The following is a 23,568-nucleotide window of genomic DNA, read 5'->3' on the forward strand; positions in this document are numbered from 1 at the left end:
TTAAAAATCTATCTCAGCCTTGATTAGATTTTTTTTAGATTACGTTACAGTGTGGAAACAGGCCCTTCGGCCCAACAAGTCCACACCGAGCTGCCGAAGTGCAACCCACCCATACCCCTACATTTACCCCTTACCTAACACTAAGGGCAATTTACCATGGCCAATTCACCTGACCTGCACATCTTTGGACTGTGGGAGGACTTTGGGCCAGGTCGTTGAACGCCCTCAACGACCTGGCCCATTGCCGTAAAGAATTCCACTTCCTTCTGAGAGAAGAAAAATCCTCCTCATCTCTGTCTCAATTGTGCAACCTGATGTTATTGTACTCTGAGATTATTCTGTCTGGTCCTAAACTCTCCCACAAGGAGACTCAGCGTTTCTGTCTCTGCCCTGTCAAGTTCCCTCACAATCTTGCCTGTTTCAATAAGGTCACCTCGCATTCTTCTAAATGCCAGACCCAACCTCCTCAACCTCTCTTGAAAAGACAGTCCCTCTGTCCCAGGATCAGCTGAGTGAACCTTCTCTGGACTGTGTCTGTACCAGTCCATCTTTTCGCAAATTACGGGACTGAAACTGTTTGTTGTGTTCCAGCTTTGGCTGCCACCTTGTGGGCGTGACAGCTCATACACCAACGTTCTGGAGGGCTCGTTGTTTATTCTGTTTGTGCTTTCAGACAGGAGAGACTGTTGCTCTCAAGAAAGTGGCCCTGCGGAAACTGGAGGATGGAATTCCGAACCAGGCCCTGCGGGAGATTAAAGCTCTGCAGGAAATTGAGGATAATCAGTATGTGAGTATGGATTAGAGAGAGCTTTACGTTGACCGGACCTGCCCTGGGAGTGTTTGATGGGGGACAGTGTAGAGAGAGCTTTACTTGCTGTTTGAAAGAGTAGAGAGAGCTGTACTCTGTATCCAATCCCCTGCTGTCCTTGTACTTTCTTTGCCTCCCCTCGTAGCTGCTATCTGAAGTCTGTGAGGTTTGGAAGCCAAGATTTGGGTACCTTCAGGATTAGAGTTACCATTTTTGTGTGTTGACTGTGTCCTTGCATTACATTAACTGATCTCTTGCTTCACAGTCTGCGCTCTCCCCTGTTGCAGCACAGGGTAAAAGTGAGGACTGCAGATGCTGGAAACCAGAGTTTAGATTAGAGCGGTGCTGGAAAAGCACAGCAGGTCAGGCAGCGTCTGAGGAGCAGGAAAATCGACGTTTTGGGCAAAAGCCCTTCATCAGTAGTGCTTTTCCAGCAATACTCTAATCTAAGCCCTGATGCAGCACCTGCCACAACCCAACAGCGGCCACTGGAGGCACTGTGGCACCCCAGTTGCGAGCTGCTGGAAGCTTTGCCCCCTCGCAGCCTGTGCTAATACGACTCTGCTCCAGCAGGGGCAGGACAAGATCTGAGACCAAACATCCTTCAAATATAGTTCAAAGAGATAGCCAAAACCGTAACTTTTATCTCATTTAAAGACAAGCCTGAGGTGCTGTGTTCCAAATGAAATTTGATTGGTTACACTACTTGGCTTTGAGCAAAAACACTGTTTATTTGTACCCTACAATTAAAATACAAACAATAGGTAGAACTAACTCTTTTGGAAAAAATAACAGAATCATATGATTTAATTACTAAACAGCAACTGCTCCAATACTGTAACATCCCATAAACACACCCTTCACAAAAAGGCAAATTCAGTAAAACAGATCGTCTCACGTGTGATTCTGGCAGAGAGAGAGAGAGAGAGAGAGAGACAGCCAGCATTTAGCTGAGTGTGTGTGTGTGTGTGTGTGTGTGTGTGAGAGAGAGAGCAAGAGAGACATCCGGTTTCTACAGCCAAATCCAAAACCCAAAAATCTACTGAAGCTAAACTAAGACCTTGTCTCTCATAGAATCCCAACAGTGTGGAAGAAGGCCATTTGGCCCATTGAGTCCACACCAACCCTCCGAAGAGTAGCCCACCCAGACCCATCCTCCTATCTTATCCCTGTACCCCTGCATTTCCGATGGCCAATCCACCCTAACCTGCACATCCCTGGACACTACGGGACAATTTAGCACGGCCAATCCTCCCTAACCTGCACATCTCTGGGCACTACGGGGACAATTTAGCACGGCCAATCCACCCTAACCTGTACATCCCTGGACACTACGGGACAATTTAGCACGGCCAATCCTCCCTAACCTGCACATCTCTGGGCACTACGGGACAATTTAGCACGGCCAATCCACCCTAACCTGCACATCCCTGGGCACTACGGGACAATTTAGCACGGCCAATCCACCCTAACCTGCACATCCCTGGGCACTACGGGACAATTTAGCACGGCCAATCCTCCCTAACCTGCACATCCCTGGGCACTACGGGACAATTTAGCACGGCCAATCCACCCTAACCTGCACATCCCTGGGCACTACGGGGACAATTTAGCATGGCCAATCCTCCCTAACCTGCACATCCCTGGGCACTACGGGCACAATTTCCCATGGCCAATCCACCCCAACCTGCACATCCCTGGGCACTACGGGACAATTTCCCATGGCCAATCCACCCTAACCCGCACATCCCTGGGCACTACGGGACAATTTAGCATGGCCAATCCACCCTAACCTGCACATCCCTGGGCACTACGGGACAATTTAGCACGGCCAATCCACCCCAACCTGCACATCCCTGGGCACTACGGGCACAATTTCCCATGGCCAATCCACCCCAACCTGCACATCCCTGGGCACTATGGGACAATTTCCCATGGCCAATCCACCCTAACCTGCACATCCCTGGGCACTACGGGACAATTTCCCATGGCCAATCCAGCTAACTTGCACATCTTTGGACTGTGGGGGTGGGGGGGGGAATCCCATGCAGACACAGGGAGAATATGTAAACTCCTGACAGACAGTCACCCAAGGATGGAATTCAAACCGGGGTCCCAGGCGCTGTGAGGCAGCAGTGCTAACCATTGAGAGACCATTCTGTGGGAACCAAACTCCACCCATTCATGCAACTTTTATTGTTCCAACGTTTACAAAATCCCCAAGGCCTCTCAAGTTGTTTACTGAAATAGACACCTCTGTGCCTTTGGCTCAAAACCTCTCTTCAAAAGAATCTGGACAAAATACACCTCTTACATCGCTGCACTGACCCTGAGCCCTCTTCACACAGTGTCTCTGGTGCTCACCTAATATGACTCTCATTTAAGCTGCAGGAATATTAACAGCACTGTTTCCTAAACTGTCTTCAACTCCATGTTGGTGAGATCTGGGTGTTTGCCGTTTGCAGACTCTCATGACCCTTCCCAAATTCCAACTGCAGCAACATTGCAAACACTGTACCTTCAGCTGCCTGGACCTTGCAGGTTCTCACATTCCCTCTCAGAATCTCTCAGACTCTCTGGGATTTGAGTTATGAGGAGAGGCTGGATAGGCTGGGACTTGTTTTACTGAAGCATAGGAGGCTGGTGAGTGACCTTTGAAGAGGTTTAGGAAATCATGAGGGGAAAGGATAAGGTGAATGGTAGGCAACTTTTCCCGATTTGAAAATTCCGGGCCATGTTTTTAAGATGAGAGGAGAAAGATTTAAAAAGAGAATGGTTTGCATGTGGAAAGAACAGCCAGAGTAAGTGGTGGATGCGGGTACATTTACAACGTTTAAAAGACATTTGTCTAAGTCCATGAATAAGAGATGTTTTGAGGGACATGGACCAAGTGCAGGCAGGTGAGAATAGTTTCGATTGGGATTCTGGTCGGTGTGGACTATTTAGATCAAAGGGTCTGTTTCCATGCTGTATGAATGTATGATTTCAATGTTGACAGATAGTGATGTTCAGTCTTACACTGCGTTCCTGCCTCCTCTCCTACTGCAGGTGGTCAAACTAAAGGATGTCTTTCCCCACGGGACAGGGTTCGTCCTGGTCTTCGAGTACATGTTGAGTGACCTGTCCGAGGTGATCCGCAATTCTGACTGGCCCCTGACTGAGTCACAGGTTAAAGGTTACATGATGATGCTGCTGAAAGGGCTGGCATTCTGCCACCAGAACTCCATCATGCACAGGGTGAGAGACTGGCTCACTGTCCCCCTCTCGCAGGGTGAGAGACTGGCTCACTGTTACCCTCTCACAGGGTGAGAGACTGGCTCACTGTCCCCCTCTCGCAGGGTGAGAGACTGGCTCACTGTCCCCCTCTCGCAGGGTGAGAGACTGGCTCACTGTCCCCCTCTCGCAGGGTGAGAGACTGGCTCACTGTTACCCTCTCACAGGGTGAGAGACTGGCTCACTGTTACCCACTCGCAGGGTGAGAGACTGGCTCACTGTTACCCACTCGCAGGGTGAGAGACTGGCTCACTGTTACCCTCTCACAGGGTGAGAGACTGGCTCACTGTTACCCTCTCGCAGGGTGAGAGACTGGCTCACTGTTACCCACTCGCAGGGTGAGAGACTGGCTCACTGTTACCCTCTCACAGGGTGAGAGACTGGCTCACTGTTACCCACTCGCAGGGTGAGAGACTGGCTCACTGTTACCCTCTCGCAGGGTGCGAGAGTGGCTCACTGTTACCCTCTCACAGGGTGAGAGACTGGCTCACTGTTACCCTCTCGCAGGGTGAGAGACTGGCTCACTGTTACCCACTCGCAGGGTGAGAGACTGGCTCACTGTTACCCTCTCACAGGGTGAGAGACTGGCTCACTGTTACCCTCTCGCAGGGTGAGAGACTGGCTCACTGTTACCCTCTCACAGGGTGAGAGACTGGCTCACTGTTACCCTCTCACAGGGTGAGAGACTGGCTCACTGTCCCCCTCTCGCAGGGTGCGAGAGTGGCTCACTGTTACCCTCTCACAGGGTGAGAGACTGGCTCACTGTTACCCACTCGCAGGGTGAGAGACTGGCTCACTGTTACCCTCTCACAGGGTGAGAGACTGGCTCACTGTCCCCCTCTCGCAGGGTGAGAGACTGGCTCACTGTTACCCTCTCACAGGGTGAGAGACTGGCTCACTGTTACCCTCTCACAGGGTGAGAGACTGGCTCACTGTTACCCTCTCGCAGGGTGAGAGACTGGCTCACTGTTACCCTCTCACAGGGTGAGAGACTGGCTCACTGTTACCCTCTCACAGGGTGAGAGACTGGCTCACTGTCCCCCTCTCGCAGGGTGAGAGACTGGCTCACTGTTACCCTCTCACAGGGTGAGAGACTGGCTCACTGTTACCCACTCACAGGGTGAGAGACTGGCTCACTGTTACCCACTCGCAGGGTGAGAGACTGGCTCACTGTCCCCCTCTCGCAGGGTGAGAGACTGGCTCACTGTCCCCCTCTCGCAGGGTGAGAGACTGGCTCACTGTCCCCCTCTCGCAGGGTGAGAGACTGGCTCACTGTCCCCCTCTCGCAGGGTGAGAGACTGGCTCACTGTTACCCTCTCACAGGGTGAGAGACTGGCTCACTGTCCCCCTCTCGCAGGGTGAGAGACTGGCTCACTGTTACCCTCTCACAGGGTGAGAGACTGGCTCACTGTTACCCTCTCACAGGGTGAGAGACTGGCTCACTGTCCCCCTCTCGCAGGGTGAGAGACTGGCTCACTGTTACCCTCTCACAGGGTGAGAGACTGGCTCACTGTTACCCTCTCACAGGGTGAGAGACTGGCTCACTGTCCCCCTCTCGCAGGGTGAGAGACTGGCTCACTGTTACCCTCTCGCAGGGTGAGAGACTGGCTCACTGTTACCCACTCGCAGGGTGAGAGACTGGCTCACTGTTACCCACTCGCAGGGTGAGAGACTGGCTCACTGTTACCCACTCGCAGGGTGAGAGACTGGCTCACTGTTACCCTCTCACAGGGTGAGAGACTGGCTCACTGTCCCCCTCTCGCAGGGTGAGAGACTGGCTCACTGTTACCCTCTCGCAGGGTGAGAGACTGGCTCACTGTCCCCCTCTCGCAGGGTGAGAGACTGGCTCACTGTTACCCTCTCGCAGGGTGAGAGACTGGCTCACTGTTACCCACTCGCAGGGTGAGAGACTGGCTCACTGTTACCCACTCACAGGGTGAGAGACTGGCTCACTGTTACCCACTCGCAGGGTGAGAGACTGGCTCACTGTTACCCACTCACAGGGTGAGAGACTGGCTCACTGTTACCCTCTCACAGGGTGAGAGACTGGCTCACTGTTACCCTCTCGCAGGGTGAGAGACTGCTCACTGTCCCCCTCTCGCAGGGTGAGAGACTGGCTCACTGTTACCCTCTCACAGGGTGAGAGACTGGCTCACTGTCCCCCTCTCGCAGGGTGAGAGACTGGCTCACTGTTACCCTCTCGCAGGGTGAGAGACTGGCTCACTGTCCCCCTCTCGCAGGGTGAGAGACTGGCTCACTGTTACCCTCTCACAGGGTGAGAGACTGGCTCACTGTCCCCCTCTCGCAGGGTGAGAGACTGGCTCACTGTTACCCTCTCACAGGGTGAGAGACTGGCTCACTGTTACCCTCTCACAGGGTGAGAGACTGGCTCACTGTCCCCCTCTCGCAGGGTGAGAGACTGGCTCACTGTTACCCTCTCGCAGGGTGAGAGACTGGCTCACTGTTACCCTCTCACAGGGTGAGAGACTGGCTCACTGTCCCCCTCTCGCAGGGTGAGAGACTGGCTCACTGTTACCCTCTCGCAGGGTGAGAGACTGGCTCACTGTTACCCTCTCACAGGGTGAGAGACTGGCTCACTGTCCCCCTCTCACAGGGTGAGAGACTGGCTCACTGTTACCCTCTCACAGGGTGAGAGACTGGCTCACAGTCCCCCTCTCGCAGGGTGAGAGACTGGCTCACTGTTACCCTCTCGCAGGGTGAGAGACTGGCTCACTGTTACCCTCTCACAGGGTGAGAGACTGGCTCACTGTTACCCTCTCGCAGGGTGAGAGACTGGCTCACTGTTACCCTCTCGCAGGGTGAGAGACTGGCTCACTGTTACCCTCTCACAGGGTGAGAGACTGGCTCACTGTTACCCTCTCACAGGGTGAGAGACTGGCTCACTGTTACCCACTCGCAGGGTGAGAGACTGGCTCACTGTTACCCTCTCGCAGGGTGCGAGAGTGGCTCACTGTTACCCTCTCACAGGGTGAGAGACTGGCTCACTGTTACCCTCTCGCAGGGTGAGAGACTGGCTCACTGTTACCCACTCGCAGGGTGAGAGACTGGCTCACTGTTACCCTCTCACAGGGTGAGAGACTGGCTCACTGTTACCCTCTCGCAGGGTGAGAGACTGGCTCACTGTTACCCTCTCACAGGGTGAGAGACTGGCTCACTGTTACCCTCTCACAGGGTGAGAGACTGGCTCACTGTCCCCCTCTCGCAGGGTGCGAGAGTGGCTCACTGTTACCCTCTCACAGGGTGAGAGACTGGCTCACTGTTACCCACTCGCAGGGTGAGAGACTGGCTCACTGTTACCCTCTCACAGGGTGAGAGACTGGCTCACTGTCCCCCTCTCGCAGGGTGAGAGACTGGCTCACTGTTACCCTCTCACAGGGTGAGAGACTGGCTCACTGTTACCCTCTCACAGGGTGAGAGACTGGCTCACTGTTACCCTCTCGCAGGGTGAGAGACTGGCTCACTGTTACCCTCTCACAGGGTGAGAGACTGGCTCACTGTTACCCTCTCACAGGGTGAGAGACTGGCTCACTGTCCCCCTCTCGCAGGGTGAGAGACTGGCTCACTGTTACCCTCTCACAGGGTGAGAGACTGGCTCACTGTTACCCACTCACAGGGTGAGAGACTGGCTCACTGTTACCCACTCGCAGGGTGAGAGACTGGCTCACTGTCCCCCTCTCGCAGGGTGAGAGACTGGCTCACTGTCCCCCTCTCGCAGGGTGAGAGACTGGCTCACTGTCCCCCTCTCGCAGGGTGAGAGACTGGCTCACTGTCCCCCTCTCGCAGGGTGAGAGACTGGCTCACTGTTACCCTCTCACAGGGTGAGAGACTGGCTCACTGTCCCCCTCTCGCAGGGTGAGAGACTGGCTCACTGTTACCCTCTCACAGGGTGAGAGACTGGCTCACTGTTACCCTCTCACAGGGTGAGAGACTGGCTCACTGTCCCCCTCTCGCAGGGTGAGAGACTGGCTCACTGTTACCCTCTCACAGGGTGAGAGACTGGCTCACTGTTACCCTCTCACAGGGTGAGAGACTGGCTCACTGTCCCCCTCTCGCAGGGTGAGAGACTGGCTCACTGTTACCCTCTCGCAGGGTGAGAGACTGGCTCACTGTTACCCACTCGCAGGGTGAGAGACTGGCTCACTGTTACCCACTCGCAGGGTGAGAGACTGGCTCACTGTTACCCACTCGCAGGGTGAGAGACTGGCTCACTGTTACCCTCTCACAGGGTGAGAGACTGGCTCACTGTCCCCCTCTCGCAGGGTGAGAGACTGGCTCACTGTTACCCTCTCGCAGGGTGAGAGACTGGCTCACTGTCCCCCTCTCGCAGGGTGAGAGACTGGCTCACTGTTACCCTCTCGCAGGGTGAGAGACTGGCTCACTGTTACCCACTCGCAGGGTGAGAGACTGGCTCACTGTTACCCACTCACAGGGTGAGAGACTGGCTCACTGTTACCCACTCGCAGGGTGAGAGACTGGCTCACTGTTACCCACTCACAGGGTGAGAGACTGGCTCACTGTTACCCTCTCACAGGGTGAGAGACTGGCTCACTGTTACCCTCTCGCAGGGTGAGAGACTGCTCACTGTCCCCCTCTCGCAGGGTGAGAGACTGGCTCACTGTTACCCTCTCACAGGGTGAGAGACTGGCTCACTGTCCCCCTCTCGCAGGGTGAGAGACTGGCTCACTGTTACCCTCTCGCAGGGTGAGAGACTGGCTCACTGTCCCCCTCTCGCAGGGTGAGAGACTGGCTCACTGTTACCCTCTCACAGGGTGAGAGACTGGCTCACTGTCCCCCTCTCGCAGGGTGAGAGACTGGCTCACTGTTACCCTCTCACAGGGTGAGAGACTGGCTCACTGTTACCCTCTCACAGGGTGAGAGACTGGCTCACTGTCCCCCTCTCGCAGGGTGAGAGACTGGCTCACTGTTACCCTCTCGCAGGGTGAGAGACTGGCTCACTGTTACCCTCTCACAGGGTGAGAGACTGGCTCACTGTCCCCCTCTCGCAGGGTGAGAGACTGGCTCACTGTTACCCTCTCGCAGGGTGAGAGACTGGCTCACTGTTACCCTCTCACAGGGTGAGAGACTGGCTCACTGTCCCCCTCTCACAGGGTGAGAGACTGGCTCACTGTTACCCTCTCACAGGGTGAGAGACTGGCTCACAGTCCCCCTCTCGCAGGGTGAGAGACTGGCTCACTGTTACCCTCTCGCAGGGTGAGAGACTGGCTCACTGTTACCCTCTCACAGGGTGAGAGACTGGCTCACTGTTACCCTCTCGCAGGGTGAGAGACTGGCTCACTGTTACCCTCTCGCAGGGTGAGAGACTGGCTCACTGTTACCCTCTCACAGGGTGAGAGACTGGCTCACTGTTACCCTCTCACAGGGTGAGAGACTGGCTCACTGTTACCCTCTCACAGGGTGAGAGACTGGCTCACTGTTACCCTCTCGCAGGGTGAGAGACTGGCTCACTGTTACCCTCTCACAGGGTGAGAGACTGGCTCACTGTTACCCACTCACAGGGTGAGAGTCTGGCTCACTGTTACCCTCTCGCAGGGTGAGAGACTGGCTCACAGTCCCCCTCTCGCAGGGTGAGAGACAGCCACACTGTCAGAGGGTCTGTGCTGAGGCAGTGTGCATTATTGGATGACCATTGCTGAGGGGGTGGACAGTGTTGGAGGGTCAGTACTGACGGACTGCCACACTGTCAGAGGGTCTGTGCTGAGGGAGTTGGCATCATTGGAGGGTCTGTGTCAAGGGAGTGGGTTCTATCAGAGGGTCAGTGCTGAGGGAGGCGGACACTGTTAGACTGGCAAGAGAGCACTTTGCCCCCCCAACCCTAACTCTGTTTTTACCCCACTTCTATTTCCAGCTGCTCTCTCTGCCCTTTCCCTTCTCTCTGATCCACTACATTGATGCAAGTAGTTAAGATGTTACCAGTCGGAAGGTGGGACAAAGTTTTTATCTGTCACTTGCCTCTTGTAGGACTTGAAGCCAGCAAACCTGCTCATCAGCTCGACGGGGCACCTCAAAATTGCTGATTTCGGACTTGCCCGGGTTTTCTCCAATGAAGGCGATCGACTTTACAGCCATCAGGTGGCTACCCGGTGAGATAGAGAGAGAGGAAGTGTACAGCCCTACAGACAGCACGAGGCCATTCAGCCCCTCCAGCCTGCTCCTTTATTTGTTACATTCACAACTGATCCCATTGCGACCACCATCCGTTTTCCTGTCTTTCCTTTTCCCTGTTGTGACCCTCGGCACCACCCTCTGTCGATCCAGAATTTACCTCATTCTCCACCTTTTGCGATATTCAGTGACCCTGCCTCCCACCGCTGTCCAGGGACAAGAATTCCACAGACTCAACAATCCGACATCTCGCCAATTCCCTCACCATCCAATCAGAGAGCGATGCAGCATGGGACAAGCCCATTCGGCCCGTCAACACTCTGATGGCTGTCAGAAAAATCTCATGCTTGGCCACTAATGACTGCGTCTTCCGTAGTTGCTAAAGTTTCCTCCTTTGAGAATTCATCTAATTTCCCCCCTCCTGGAAAGTTCCTGTTGAACTTGTTCCTCCTCTATATCTCCTCTTCGTTCTTTACTCCATTCCCCTCAATCCCCTTCACCATCCAGTCACTCAGCCTCCTGCTACTGAAAACGATTCCTCCCCTCGCCCCCTCACAGCCTTCATCGAAAACCCCTTCATCACTCCAACCACTTTGACTGAATCTGCCCCCTCAGCCTCTCTGGTCTGAGGAGACTCTCTGCCAGGCTGGCTCAGTTCTATCTTTTTATATTCCCACATCACAGGTGGTACCGAGCCCCAGAGTTGCTTTATGGAGCTCGTAAGTATGATGAAGGGGTGGATATTTGGTAAGTTATATAGTTCTCTGTTCGAGTATCCTCACTAATAAGGTTGTGGTTCATTCATCTTTGGACATTGGACAGGAGATAGGCAGAAAAGAAACCTCCCTTCCATTGTACCCTCAAACTCTCCCAGGGACAGGGACAGCACAGGGTTAGATACAGCGTAAAACTCTCTCTACACTGTCCCCTATCAAACCCTCCCAGTGACAGAGCTGAAAATTGTGTTGCTGGAAAAGCGCAGCAGGTCAGGCAGCATCCAAGGAGCAGGAGAATCGACATTTCGGGAATAAGCCCTTCTTCAGGAAAGTGAAAGGCTTATGCCCGAAACGTCGATTCTCCTGCTCCTTGGATGCTGCCTGACCTGCTGCGCTTTTCCAGCAACACGTTTTTCAGCTCTGATCTCCAGCATCTGCAGACCTCACTTTCTCCTCCCAGTGACAGGGACAGCACAAGGTTAGATACAGAGTAAAACATCCTCTACACTGTCCCCCATCAAACACTCCCAGGACAGGGAAAGCACGGGGTTAGATAGAGAGTAAAGCTCTCTCTACACTGTCCCCCATCAAACACTCCCAGGAACAGGGACTGGACAGGGTTAGATACAGAGTAAAGCTCCCTCTGCACCATCCCCCACCCCATCAAACTGTCTCAGAACAGGGACAGCACGGGTTTAGATACAGATTGAGCCATATGTTGGGAGGATTAGTGTGTGGGATTTTGCAGCCATGATGGTGGTGTTGGTGCCATGATGGTGGTGGTGGTGGGATGGGGGGCAGTGGGGTTGATGCTGGGGTGGTGTTGGTGCCGGGGTGGGTGGGTGGGTGGGGCGGTGGGTATGGTGTTGTTGCAGGGGTGTGGGGAGTGGTGGTGTTGTTGCCTGGGTGGGGGGGTGGTGCTGAGGTGGGGGCTGGTGTTGGTGCCGTGGTGTGGGGGGTGCAGTGCTGGGGCGGTGGGTGGTGTTGGTGCCCGGGTGATGGGGGGGCGGTGGTGTTGGTGCCGGGGTGTGGGGGGGGGGAAGTGATGAGGTGGTAGGTGGTGTTGGTGCCCGGGTGTGGGGGGGGAAGTGATGAGGTGGTAGGTGGTGTTGGTGCCCGGGTGATGGGGGGGCGGTGGTGTTGGTGCCGGGGTGTGGGGGGGGGAAGTGATGAGGTGGTAGGTGGTGTTGGTGCCCGGGTGTGGGGGGGGAAGTGATGAGGTGGTAGGTGGTGTTGGTGCCCGGGTGATGGGGGGCAGTGGTGTTGGTGCCGAGGTGTGGGGGGTGGTGTTGGTGCGGGGGTAGTGTTGGTGCAGACGTGGGGGCTGTTGTTGGTGCCGGGGTTGGGGTGGTGTTGGTGCCGGGGTTGGGGGCAGTGGGATTGGTGCCAGGGTGGTGTTGGTGCCAGGGTGGGGGGCAGTGGGGTTGGTGCCGGGGTGGGAGAGGTCGGGTTGGTGCCGGTGTCTGGGACAGCTTCAGTGATTTATCCCTCCCCCTCCAGGGCAGTGGGTTGCATCTTCGGGGAGCTCCTGAATAACTCGCCGCTGTTCCCAGGCGAGAATGACATTGAGCAGCTGTGCTGCGTTCTCAGAGTCCTGGGGACGCCAAATGAGAGGATCTGGCCAGTAAGTCACACTCGGCAGCGCTCAGGGCGTATCTATTAGCCTCGGTGCCATTCCACTGTATGTTTCCCAGACTCCGAGCGGAACAGAAGAGAAGGAGCATAAAATGCCTGGAGTTTAGCGAGTTAACCAGTGAGTGGTGCAGTATGCACAAAGAGGTGAATGGCCTCCTGTTTCTGTGTGACAGGCTGGAGGAGGAGGGGCTGAATAGCCTCCTGTTCCTGTGTGACAGACTGGAGGAGGAGGGGCTTAATGGCCTCCTGTTCCTGTGTAAGAGACTGGAGGAGGGGCTGAATGGCCTCCTGTTTCTGTGTAACAGACTGGAGGAGGGGCTGAATGGCCTCCTGCCTCTGTGTAACAGGCTGGAGGAGGGTGGGGGGACGCTGATGATTCCACCACATTGTAACTGAGGCCCTGTGAGGCATCACAGGAACCTGTTGTGAGATCAATCAGCCCCTTGAGCCTGGACCCCCCAGTGGCTCGGCTGATGTGTGTCTGAACTCCACCTACCTACCTCAGTTCTGTCACCTTTAATCTCACTAGCCCGGACAAAAGCCTCCGTTTCAAAATTTCCAATTGATACCTTACTGGTGGTCCGGAGTTGAGGAGAATAGGGTGAGCGAGCTCTCGATGTCCAATACCCTTTGTAGAAAAGGTATTTCCTGGGATCAGCTCTGATCAACAGAGCTCAGGTTTAACTCTGATGGACAGAGCTCAGGTTTAACTCTGATGGACAGAGCTCAGGTTTAACTCTGATGGACAGAGCTCAGGCTTAAAGGTTCAGCATGGTCCTTAATTCTGGACAGTCCCATACCAGAGGAAGTGGTTGCTCTCTATCAACCCTGTTGAATCCTTCAATTATTAAACCCCTCAATAAGGATCAAGCCCTAACCTCTGATACCTGAGATGAATATTGTCCACTCTGTCTGACCTGTCTTAGCGATTTCATAGCTGCAGGTGAGCTGATGTCCTGCCCATGGCTGCCTTGCTGTTGCTGTTCCTCCTCCTGCCGTGACTGACTTGTGTAAGAGTGCGTGAACCTCATGATTAGATCACTAAGAACGGACCAGTACTGTGAGATGAAGGTCTGTAGCTGATGGGGGAATTGTGATTCATCTGTCTCGCCAGAGAGCTGGAGGAGGGTGAACATGGACAGAAATGGTAAAGATACTACTGAGTATACAACAGTCGTGAAGTCATCTAGCACAGTCCAACCAGTCCGTGCCGAACATAATCCCAGACTAAACTAGTCCCACTTGCCTGCTCCTGGCCCATATCCCTTCAAAGCTTTCCTCTTCATGTACTTACCTAAATGGTTTTTAAACGTTGTAACTACCAGCATCTGCCACTTCCTCCGGCAGTTCATTGCGGATCGGATTGGCTGGGAGTTATTGAAACAGTGCCGATTTTGGAACCTTCACACGCTGTGTCGCACCTTCCCTTCTCCATTCGTATTCACTCGGGATAAGATCATTGGGCTCCATGCACACCAGAAATGCCGCCCCTTCCAGGACTGGGATACGTGAGGTTCCACCCTCCCTGGAGATCTCTCTTACGATTCATCAGGAAGTAGAGGTCGTGGGACATTTTACATCCACCTGAGAGGGCAGAAGGGAAACTGGGTTAGTGTCACATCCTTAAAGGTAGCACCACTGACAGTGTGACACTCCCTCAGCACTGACCCTCTGACAGTGCGTCACTCCCTCAGCACTGACCCTCCAACAGTGCGACACTCCCTCAGCATTGACGCTCCGACAGTGTGGCACTCCCTCAGCACTGACCCTCCGACAGTGCCCACTCCCTCAGCACTGACCCTCCGACAGTGTGGCACTCCCTCAGCACTGACCCTCCGACAGTGCCCACTCCCTCAGCACTGACCCTCCAACAGTGCGACACTCCCTCAGCATTGACGCTCCGACAGTGTGGCACTCCCTCAGCCTTGACCCTCCGACAGTGCCCACTCCCTCAGCACTGACACTCTGACAGTGCAGCACTCCCTCAGCACTGACCCTCTGACAATGCGGCACTCCCTCAGCACTGACCCTCTGACAGTGCAGCACTCCCTCAGCACTGGCCCTCTGACAGTGTGGCACTCCCTCAGCACTGACCCTCTGACAGTGCGGCACTCCCTCAGCACTGACCCTCTAACAGTGTGACACTCCCTCAGCACCGACCCTCTGACAGTGCAGCACTCCCTCAGCAGCGACCCTCTGACAGTGCGGCACTCCCTCAGCACTGACCCTCTGACAGTGCGGCACTCCCTCAGCACTGACCCTACAATAGTGTTCACTCCCACAGCACTAACCCTCCGACAGTGCAGAGCTCCCTCAGCACTGACCCTCTGACAGTGTCCACTCCCTCAGCACTGACCCTCCAACAGTGCGACACTCCCTCAGCATTGACGCTCCGACAGTGTGGCACTCCCTCAGCACTGACCCTCCGACAGTGCCCACTCCCTCAGCACTGACCCTCTGACAGTGCAGCACTCCCTCAGCACTGACCCTCTGACAATGCGGCACTCCCTCAGCACTGACCCTCTGACAGTGCAGCACTCCCTCAGCACTGACCCTCTGACAGTGTGGCACTCCCTCAGCACTGACCCTCTGACAGTGCGGCACTCCCTCAGCACTGACCCTCTAACAGTGTGACACTCCCTCAGCACCGACCCTCTGACAGTGCAGCACTCCCTCAGCAGCGACCCTCTGACAGTGCGGCACTCCCTCAGCACTGACCCTCTGACAGTGCGGCACTCCCTCAGCACTGACCCTACAATAGTGTTCACTCCCACAGCACTAACCCTCCGACAGTGCAGAGCTCCCTCAGCACTGACCCTCTGACAGTGTCCACTCCCTCAGCACTGACCCTCTGACAGTGTGGCACTCCCTCAGCACTGACCCTCTGACAGTGCGGCACTCCCTCAGCACCGACAGTGCGGCACTCCCTCAGCACTGACCCTCCGACATTGCCCACTCCCTTAGCACTGACACTCCAACATTGCCCACTCCCCCAGCACTGACCCTCTGACAGTGTGGCACTCCCTCAGCACCGACCCTCCGACATTGCCCACTCCCTCAGCACTGACACTCCAACATTGCCCACTCCCTCAGCACTGACCCTCTGACAGCGTGGCACTCCCTCAGCACCGACCCTCCGACAGTGCCCACTCCCTCAGCACTGACCCTCCAACACTGCTCACTCCCTCAGCACTGACTCCTCTGACAGTGCGGCACTCCCTCAGCACTGACCCTCTGACAGTGCGGCACTCCCTCAGCACTGACCCTACAATAGTGTTCACTCCCACAGCACTAACCCTCCGACAGTGCAGAGCTCCCTCAGCACTGACCCTCTGACAGTGTCCACTCCCTCAGCACTGACCCTCTGACAGTGTGGCACTCCCTCAGCACCGACCCTCCGACAGTGCCCACTCCCTCAGCACTGACCCTCCAACATTGCCCACTCCCTCAGCACTGACCCTCTGACAGTGTGGCACTCCCTCAGCACCGACCCTCCGACAGTGCCCACTCCCTCAGCACTGACCCTCCAACATTGCCCACTCCCTCAGCACTGACCCTCTGACAGTGTGGCACTCCCTCAGCACCGACCCTCCGACAGTGCAGCACTCCCTCAGCACTGACCCTCCAACATTGCCCACTCCCTCAGCACTGACCCTCTGACAGTGTGGCACTCCCTCAGCACCGACCCTCCGACAGTGCAGCACTCCCTCAGCACTGACCCTCCAACATTGCCCACTCCCCCAGCACTGACCCTCCAACACTGCTCACTCCCTCAGTGCTGAGATTGGGAGCAAGAGTGTTGAACTGACCCACAAGACACAAGCCTCAAGTCACCATTGTTTTGTAATCAATCATTTTACTTTTACAACAGATTTCCTAAAACGTTTATCCTTAACATAAACCAAAGTGGGACTCAATCCGTCATTGTCTCCCAGGTGGGAGTAACTGTGTGACCATTGAGCATCGCTTGGATTACATGTGGCACTCCTTCTGCACTGACCCTTTGGGCAGCACAGTAGCTCAGTGGTTAGCACTGCTGCCTCACAGCGCCTCACAGACAAGGTTCGATTCCCACCTTGGCTGACTGTCTGTGTGGAGTTTGCACATTCTCCCTGTGGCTGCGTGGGTTTCCTTCGGGTGCTCCGGTTTCCTCCCACAATCCAAAGCTGTGCAGGCCAGATTAATTGGCCATGCTAAATTACCCATAGTGATAGGTACATTAGTCAGGCATAAAATATAGGCGAATGGGTCTGGGAGGGTTACTCTTCGGAGGGTCGGTGTAGACTTGTTGGGCTGCAGGGCCTGTTTCCATACTGTAGGGAATCTAATGTAGAGTTCAAAATTGCACATCCTTCACTAACCTCTCGCTCCTCAATTGCTCCCCCTCCCCCTCACCCCCCACCTCACCACCAATATGCTAGGAAATTACCGAGCTGCCAGATTACAACAAGATCACTTTCAAGGAGAATCCACCCATTCCACTGGAACACGTTGTCCCAGACGCCTCACCCGAGGCAGTGGATCTACTGAAACGCTTCCTGGTTTACCCGTCCAAGCAGAGAATCAGTGCAGCTGAGGTGAGCAGCGGCCAGCTCCTTCTTCCAAATCCTCCCCCTCCTCTTCCTGCTCCCCTGTCCAACCCACCTGGGCCTTCACACTCTCCTCTGGCTAAACTCTGGCGCCAACAGGAAACCACCTCGCTCGCAGGATCTGGGACATGGGTCACACTGCAGGCTAGTTTTAAAATCAAATGGGAACTGGAGTTTGTTTACACAGGGATAATGTCTAATAGCAAAAAAACACAATTAAACTCCTATCAGGCCTTGACGAGAAATCTCACCATGAGTACTCTTTATTGTTCGGGTCTCCGTATCCAACTTGGAATACAGCCCACAGTCCCAGTCCCTATAATCCCACTTGGAATACTGCGCACAGTCCTAGTCCCTATAATCCCACATGAAATACTGCCCACAGCTCCAGTCCCTATAATCCCACATGGAATACTGCGCACAGTCCTAGTCCCTATAATCCCACATGAAATACTGCGCACAGCTCCAGTCCCTATAATCCCACATGGAATACTGCGCACAGTCCCAGTCCCTATAATCCCACATGGAATACTGCACACTGTTCTGGTCCACATGTCCCACTTGGAATACTGCACACTGTTCTGATTCCCATATTCCACTCGGAATGCAGCACACTGTTCTGATCCCCACGTCCCACTTGGAATACTGCACACTGTTCTGGTCCATGAATCTCACTCGGAATACTGCACACTGTTCTGGTCCACACGTCCCACTTGGAATACTGCACACTGTTCTGATTCCCATATTCCACTCGGAATGCAGCACACTGTTCTGATCCCCACGTCCCACTTGGAATACTGCACACTGTTCTGGTCCATGAATCTCACTCGGAATACTGCACACTGTTCTGGTCCCCACGTCCCACTCGGAATACTGCACACTGTTCTGGTCCATGAATCTCACTCGGAATACTGCACACTGTTCTGGTCCACACGTCCCACTTGGAATACTGCACACTGTTCTGGTCCCCACGTCCCACTCGGAATACTGCACACTGTTCTAACAATGTAATTGGATTGTAAGGAATTGAGTGGCAGTTTAATAGGGGAAAGGAACGCGAGGGTTACAGATTGGAATGTTGGGTTGAGGATTGAGACTCTCAGTCCAATCCACGAGATCTTCCTGAACAGGAGAGCAGACCTGAGGGGCGGAATGGCACCGCCTGCTTCACATCCAGCTGCTCTTGGGCTTTTTAAAACGATGGAGAGGGTTTGGATTGAGCAAACATGAGAAATGTTTCCACGAGTGAGGGATGGGGATGAGAGCCAGCAGTGCCTGTCACTCAGAGGGTCAGCTGATAGTTGGCACCAGTGTTCCACGGAACCACTCAGAGTGTGCCCACCGCCGGTCGGCCTACACTGACCTCAAAGGCACACGCCCGTGGGATCTGGTGGTAGGAATCAGGCCAGGCCATCACAATCAAAGCTTAACAGATGTGTTCCCTCCCTTCACCCATCCAGGCTCTCCTGCACCCGTATTTCTTCAAGGAGCCGCTGCCTGCCCATCACTCGGAGCTGCCGATCCCGCAGCGGGCGGGCAGGAAGACCCTGCAGCATCAGCACGAGTTCCACATCGAGCAGCCCCTCGTGGAGTCAGTGACAGACCCGGACCTCGTCTCCTGCCATGCCCGGCTCTAGTGACACCACCGTTGTGCTGGGAGAGAATGGGGTGCTGTTCCCCTTTTTATAGACTGTCTGCTTCATTAGAGAGAGCAGAGTGCTGTCACTCCACAACCTGTGTTACAGGAGTATTGTAATAAAACACGAGACTAATGATTGAGCCTGAGTTGTGGAAGGAGATACTGGGGGACATGTATCTTGGCCAAAGGGGTCAGGTTTCAAATGCCTTCAAGGAAGAGAGGGGGGAGCCCATTCTCGAGCTGACTGCATTGCTCTGTGCTGGTCAGGCTCCCCCAGGTTTCAGTGTCCCCAGACTGACTGCTTCTGTTTGTGTTTGTACTGCCTTCCTAACCTGCATGGCCTCTTTCAGTGACTTGTATATCTACAATCCTCTGCTCTGCTGCCCCATTTAGACATTTTCTGGTTACTTTCTTGGCTGCAAATAACATGGGGATCTTTTTCACAATCATCAGATAACACTATTTTGAGTCAGTTTTGTAAATGATCTCTTGCTAATTCCACTCTCTGATTCTCAGTAGAGTTCATTTCAAACGTGACACCAACTGAAATCTCTTAATAGTTTCTTTCTGGTTTCAGAAAGCTTCAGATGGTTCCTTGTGTCTACTTCAAAATCTAAGTCACCTCGCTCTTTATTAATTTCTGTACCAGCAGCATAACCCTCTGGTTGGTTTCATTTTAAAAAAAAACATGTTCCCTTCTCAATCCTCCAAAATGCCAAAGGAGTTTCCTGTTGCCAGTTTCACCTCGGAAGGTCTCTGCAGAGCTGTTGTCTGTCGTCTTGCTGTAGTGGGGTCACCCTGTCTCCATTAGCCCCCCCCCTCACACTCTTACCTCTGCACATTCTTCCTCCTCTGATTAATGATTCAATTCCTTCCCAAAAACGTCCTTCCTCCTCTCCCACATTCTCAGGCCACGTGAAACACTTCTTTTCAGCCGATCTCTTGACTATCAACCCTTCCACCAACAAGAACAATTTCTCTCCCACATTCTATGCTGTCTGAGGCCTCCCACCCTGACCACACACAGGTCTCCCCCTTGGCACCTCAGACAAGAGGTCTGAGTAGTCTAATACTGAACTACAGAATCTATCATCCCAACACACACACACACACACACAAACCTGCATTAGAGCATCATTTCAATGAGCACACTACAGCACTGAGGAACTACAAAGAGCAGATGCAAACCACCTATACAGCGTATTCAAAAAGAACAGGTACCCAATGAACATAGTCCCCCGATTTCTCAGCAACAAACCCAAACAAGTAGACAAAACACGCCCAGAAACCCTATCTACTCTCCCCTACATCGGAGACATCTCGGAAATGACTGCCAGACTACTCAGACCAATTGGCATTATGGTAGCCCACAAACCCACCAACACACTAAAACAGCAGCTAATGAACTTGAAAGACCCTATACAGACAACAAGCAAAATGAATGTCATTTACAAAATCCCTTGCAAGAACTGTAACAAACACTACATTGGACAAATGGGCAGGAAACTAGCCACCAAGATACAGCCACAAAAAGACATGACCCACTAACACTAGTATCCTTACATACAGATGAGGAAGGACACCATTTTGACTGGGATAATACACCCATCCTAGGACAAGCCAAACAGAGACATGCACAAGAATTTCTAGTAGCATAGCATTCCAACCGGAACTCTGTCAACAAACACATTGATTTGGACTCCATCTACCACCCTCTGAGAAAAAGAACCGGAAACACAAAACAGATAAATAGAAAGCAGGACATATCACCAGCACTTCACAGGAGGCTCACTGATGATGTTACCTAGTATGGTGACAAAATGTCTGATAATGAACCTTCCAACTCAGCGAGCAAACGTACGTCCAGAACCTAAACCTGAGCTACAAATCTTCTCAAAACTCGCTAGAGCCCCTGGTCTTCACCGATATTCAGATGCAACACATCATCCTCCAACATTTCTGCCACCTACAAACAGACCCCACCACCATGGATATATTCTCCTCCCCATCCCTATCTGTGTTCTGGAGAGACCATTCCCTCCATGACTCCCTTGTAAAGGTCCATACCCCCCCCCCCCCCCCCACCCAACAACCCACCCTCCACTCCTGGCACCTTTCCCACCACCGCAAGAAGTGCAAAACCTGTGCCCATACCTCTCCCTTCAGCTCTAAGGCCCCAAGGGATCTTTCCACATCTGACAGAAATTTACCTGTACTTTAACACAAATCAACTACTATTTCTGTTGCTCTCGAAATGGGTATCCTCTACATTGGGGAGATAAGACACCAACTTGTGGAACATTTCAGAGCACATCTCTGAGGCACACACACTAAACATCTCCACCGCACTGTGGCTGAACACTTTAACACCCCTTCCCACTCTGCCTGGGACATGCAAGTCCTCAGCCTCCTCCACTGCCAAACTCTAGCCACCCGACGCCTGGAGGAAGAATGCTTCATCTTCCGCCTTGGGACCCTCCAACCACATGGGATCAAAGTGGATTTCACCAGTTTCCTCCTTTCCTCTCCTCTCTCACCTTATCCCAGATCCAACCTTCCAACTTGGCACCGCCCTCTTGAACTGTCCTACCTGTTCATCTTCCTTCTCACCTATCCACTCCACCTTCCACTCTGACCTACCACCTTCACCCCCCACTTTCACCTACCTATTGCATTGCCAGCTACCTTCCCCCCCAGCACCACCCACCCCCTCCCATTTATCTCTCAGCCCTCTTGGGTCACCCCGTCATTCCTGATGAAGAGCTTATGCCCGACTCTTTTCCTCGGATGCTGCGATTCTGATCTGCGGTCATCACTTTCTCCTCCTCCTGGTCCCAATTTCCCTTTGGCTTGTTTTGAGCCGCTGCAGCCCAGCCATCTCGGAAGCCTATTGAGAGTCACCACGTTGCTGTGTGGCCTGGTATCCCATGTAGGCACCGACTTGGTGAGCACGACCGATTTTCTTCTCCCTCTGTCGGGCACCAGTGAACCACATGCACTCTTAGATTAGATTCCCTACAGTGTGGAAACAGGCCCATTGGCCCAACAAGTCCACACCAACCCTCCGAAGAGTAACCCACACAGACCCATTTCCTTCTAACTAATGCATCTAACACTATGGACAAGTTAGCATGGCCAATTCACCTGACTGGCACATCTTTGGATTGTGGGGGGAAACCGGAGCACCCGGAGGAAACCCACGCAGACACGGGGAGAATGTGCCAACTCCACACAGTCGCCCGAGGCTGGAATCGAACCTGGGTCCCTGGCGCTGTGAGGCAGCAGTGCTAACCACTGAGCCACTGTGCTGCCCTAATGACGATCGATGACCATTGTCACGGTTGCCATTACTGAGACTCTCATTCCCTGATTTAATGATCCTCACCAGACTGCCATGCTGGGATTTGGACTTGCATCCTCACAGCATTAGCCCCACTTTTCCAGCAATGTTACCACTCTCCTTCAAAGCTGGAAACATTCATGGGATCTCCACAACAGGGAAGTCAATGTGTAGGAGGTAGACAGTGACGGGGCCTAAATAGGAGAGCGAGACTATGGTGGGATTGGAAAGTGTATCTCCAGATTACCTCTTGATTACTTGTCCAGTGACATAATCACTACCTTTCCCTCTCCCTCCCTGATAGCCTAATTCATTCGAGGGATGTGGTCAACACTGGCTGGTGCCAGTATTTATTTTCCATCCCCAACTGCCCAGAGGACAGTCGCATGCAGGCCAGACTGGGTAAGGACAGCAGATCTTCCCTTTTCTTGGCTTTTCAACAACAGTCACCATGAGCCTTTTGTTGAATTTAAATTTCACCATCTGTTCACGTTGGAATTCAAACCCAAGGTCCCAAGAACATAAGCCTGGGGGTTCTGGACTGACATTCACCCCGATGTCACCACCACCACCACCACCTAAGGGAAGATGAATACTCCTTTTCTCTCATCTTCAGGGCAGGGAAGGGAATGGTTATTGCAACTCCAGAGTTTAGCTGACACGATAGGGTTAAGCATGGCCACTCCCTTGAGACCACTTATGACTTTCTGAGTTCTGGGCGTGAGACAGTTTCTGGGTGTCTTCAGCAGAAGACCAATTCCTCAGAAATGCCCTTATCTCTTTGGTGCAGATCTTCCAGCTCTGTTTGCAGACTGAGCAAGTGTGTTAGCAAGAGCTGGTAAGTGTTGGGGAGGCAGACTGGCTGATGCAGAAGAATGTAACAGTCTGGTGAAAGGCAGAGAGACAGAAGACTTAACAGTGGATCAAGCCTGCAGAATAAAGCACACAAAACAAGAATGAGAAGGTCAAGAAAGAAGGCAGAGACTCAGGAAAGGGGCCTCGTTTCTTGGAAACATCTGAAGCTGCAGGGCCTTGGTACAAACCAAGATCCCATGCAGTGTGCTGGTTGGCAGTGGCTAGAAAAGGGGAAAATACTCCCAGCATGGGGTTAGACAGAGAGTAAAGCCCTCCCCCGCCTCTTTACTCTTGAAAATGCACTTTATTTCAAATGGAAAGTTTTCCCGACACAAATCCTGTTAAACAGCACAGGATTAAATACAGAGTAAAGCATCGTCTATACTATCCCCTGTCAAACACTCCCAGGACAGGGACAGCATGTGGTTCGATACAGAGTAAAGCTTCCTTTACACCGTCCCCATCAAACACTCCCAGGGACAGGGACAGCACAGGGTTACATACAGAGTAAAGCTCCTTCTACACTGTCCCCCATCAAACTCTCCCAGGGACAGGAACAGCACGGGGTT

General features: G+C 53.4%; 1 protein-coding gene across 2 annotated transcripts in view; it reads left to right on the forward strand.

Moving 5' to 3' along the window:
• The window catches only part of cdk20 (cyclin dependent kinase 20), a 38,677-nt gene extending 19,737 nt beyond the window's left edge, over nucleotides 1–18,940 (forward strand). The window contains exons 2-8 of one of the 2 annotated variants that reach the window (XM_087985287.1): nucleotides 674–787; nucleotides 3,857–4,045; nucleotides 10,082–10,203; nucleotides 10,910–10,972; nucleotides 12,442–12,565; nucleotides 16,998–17,153; nucleotides 18,626–18,940. In XM_087985287.1, coding sequence (XP_087841413.1) covers nucleotides 674–787; nucleotides 3,857–4,045; nucleotides 10,082–10,203; nucleotides 10,910–10,972; nucleotides 12,442–12,565; nucleotides 16,998–17,153; nucleotides 18,626–18,802 — 945 coding nt within the window. In that variant the 3' untranslated portion in view covers nucleotides 18,803–18,940. The remainder of the gene's footprint in view (nucleotides 1–673; nucleotides 788–3,856; nucleotides 4,046–10,081; nucleotides 10,204–10,909; nucleotides 10,973–12,441; nucleotides 12,566–16,997; nucleotides 17,154–18,625) is intronic. The other variant, XM_087985288.1, reaches the window with a different exon arrangement.
• Nucleotides 18,941–23,568: the final 4,628 nt, after the last annotated feature.

Source organism: Chiloscyllium plagiosum, unplaced genomic scaffold, assembly GCF_037043375.1.
Source record: "Chiloscyllium plagiosum isolate Xiang-an unplaced genomic scaffold, Cpla_swu_hap1 HiC_scaffold_51, whole genome shotgun sequence".
NCBI lineage: Eukaryota > Metazoa > Chordata > Chondrichthyes > Orectolobiformes > Hemiscylliidae > Chiloscyllium > Chiloscyllium plagiosum.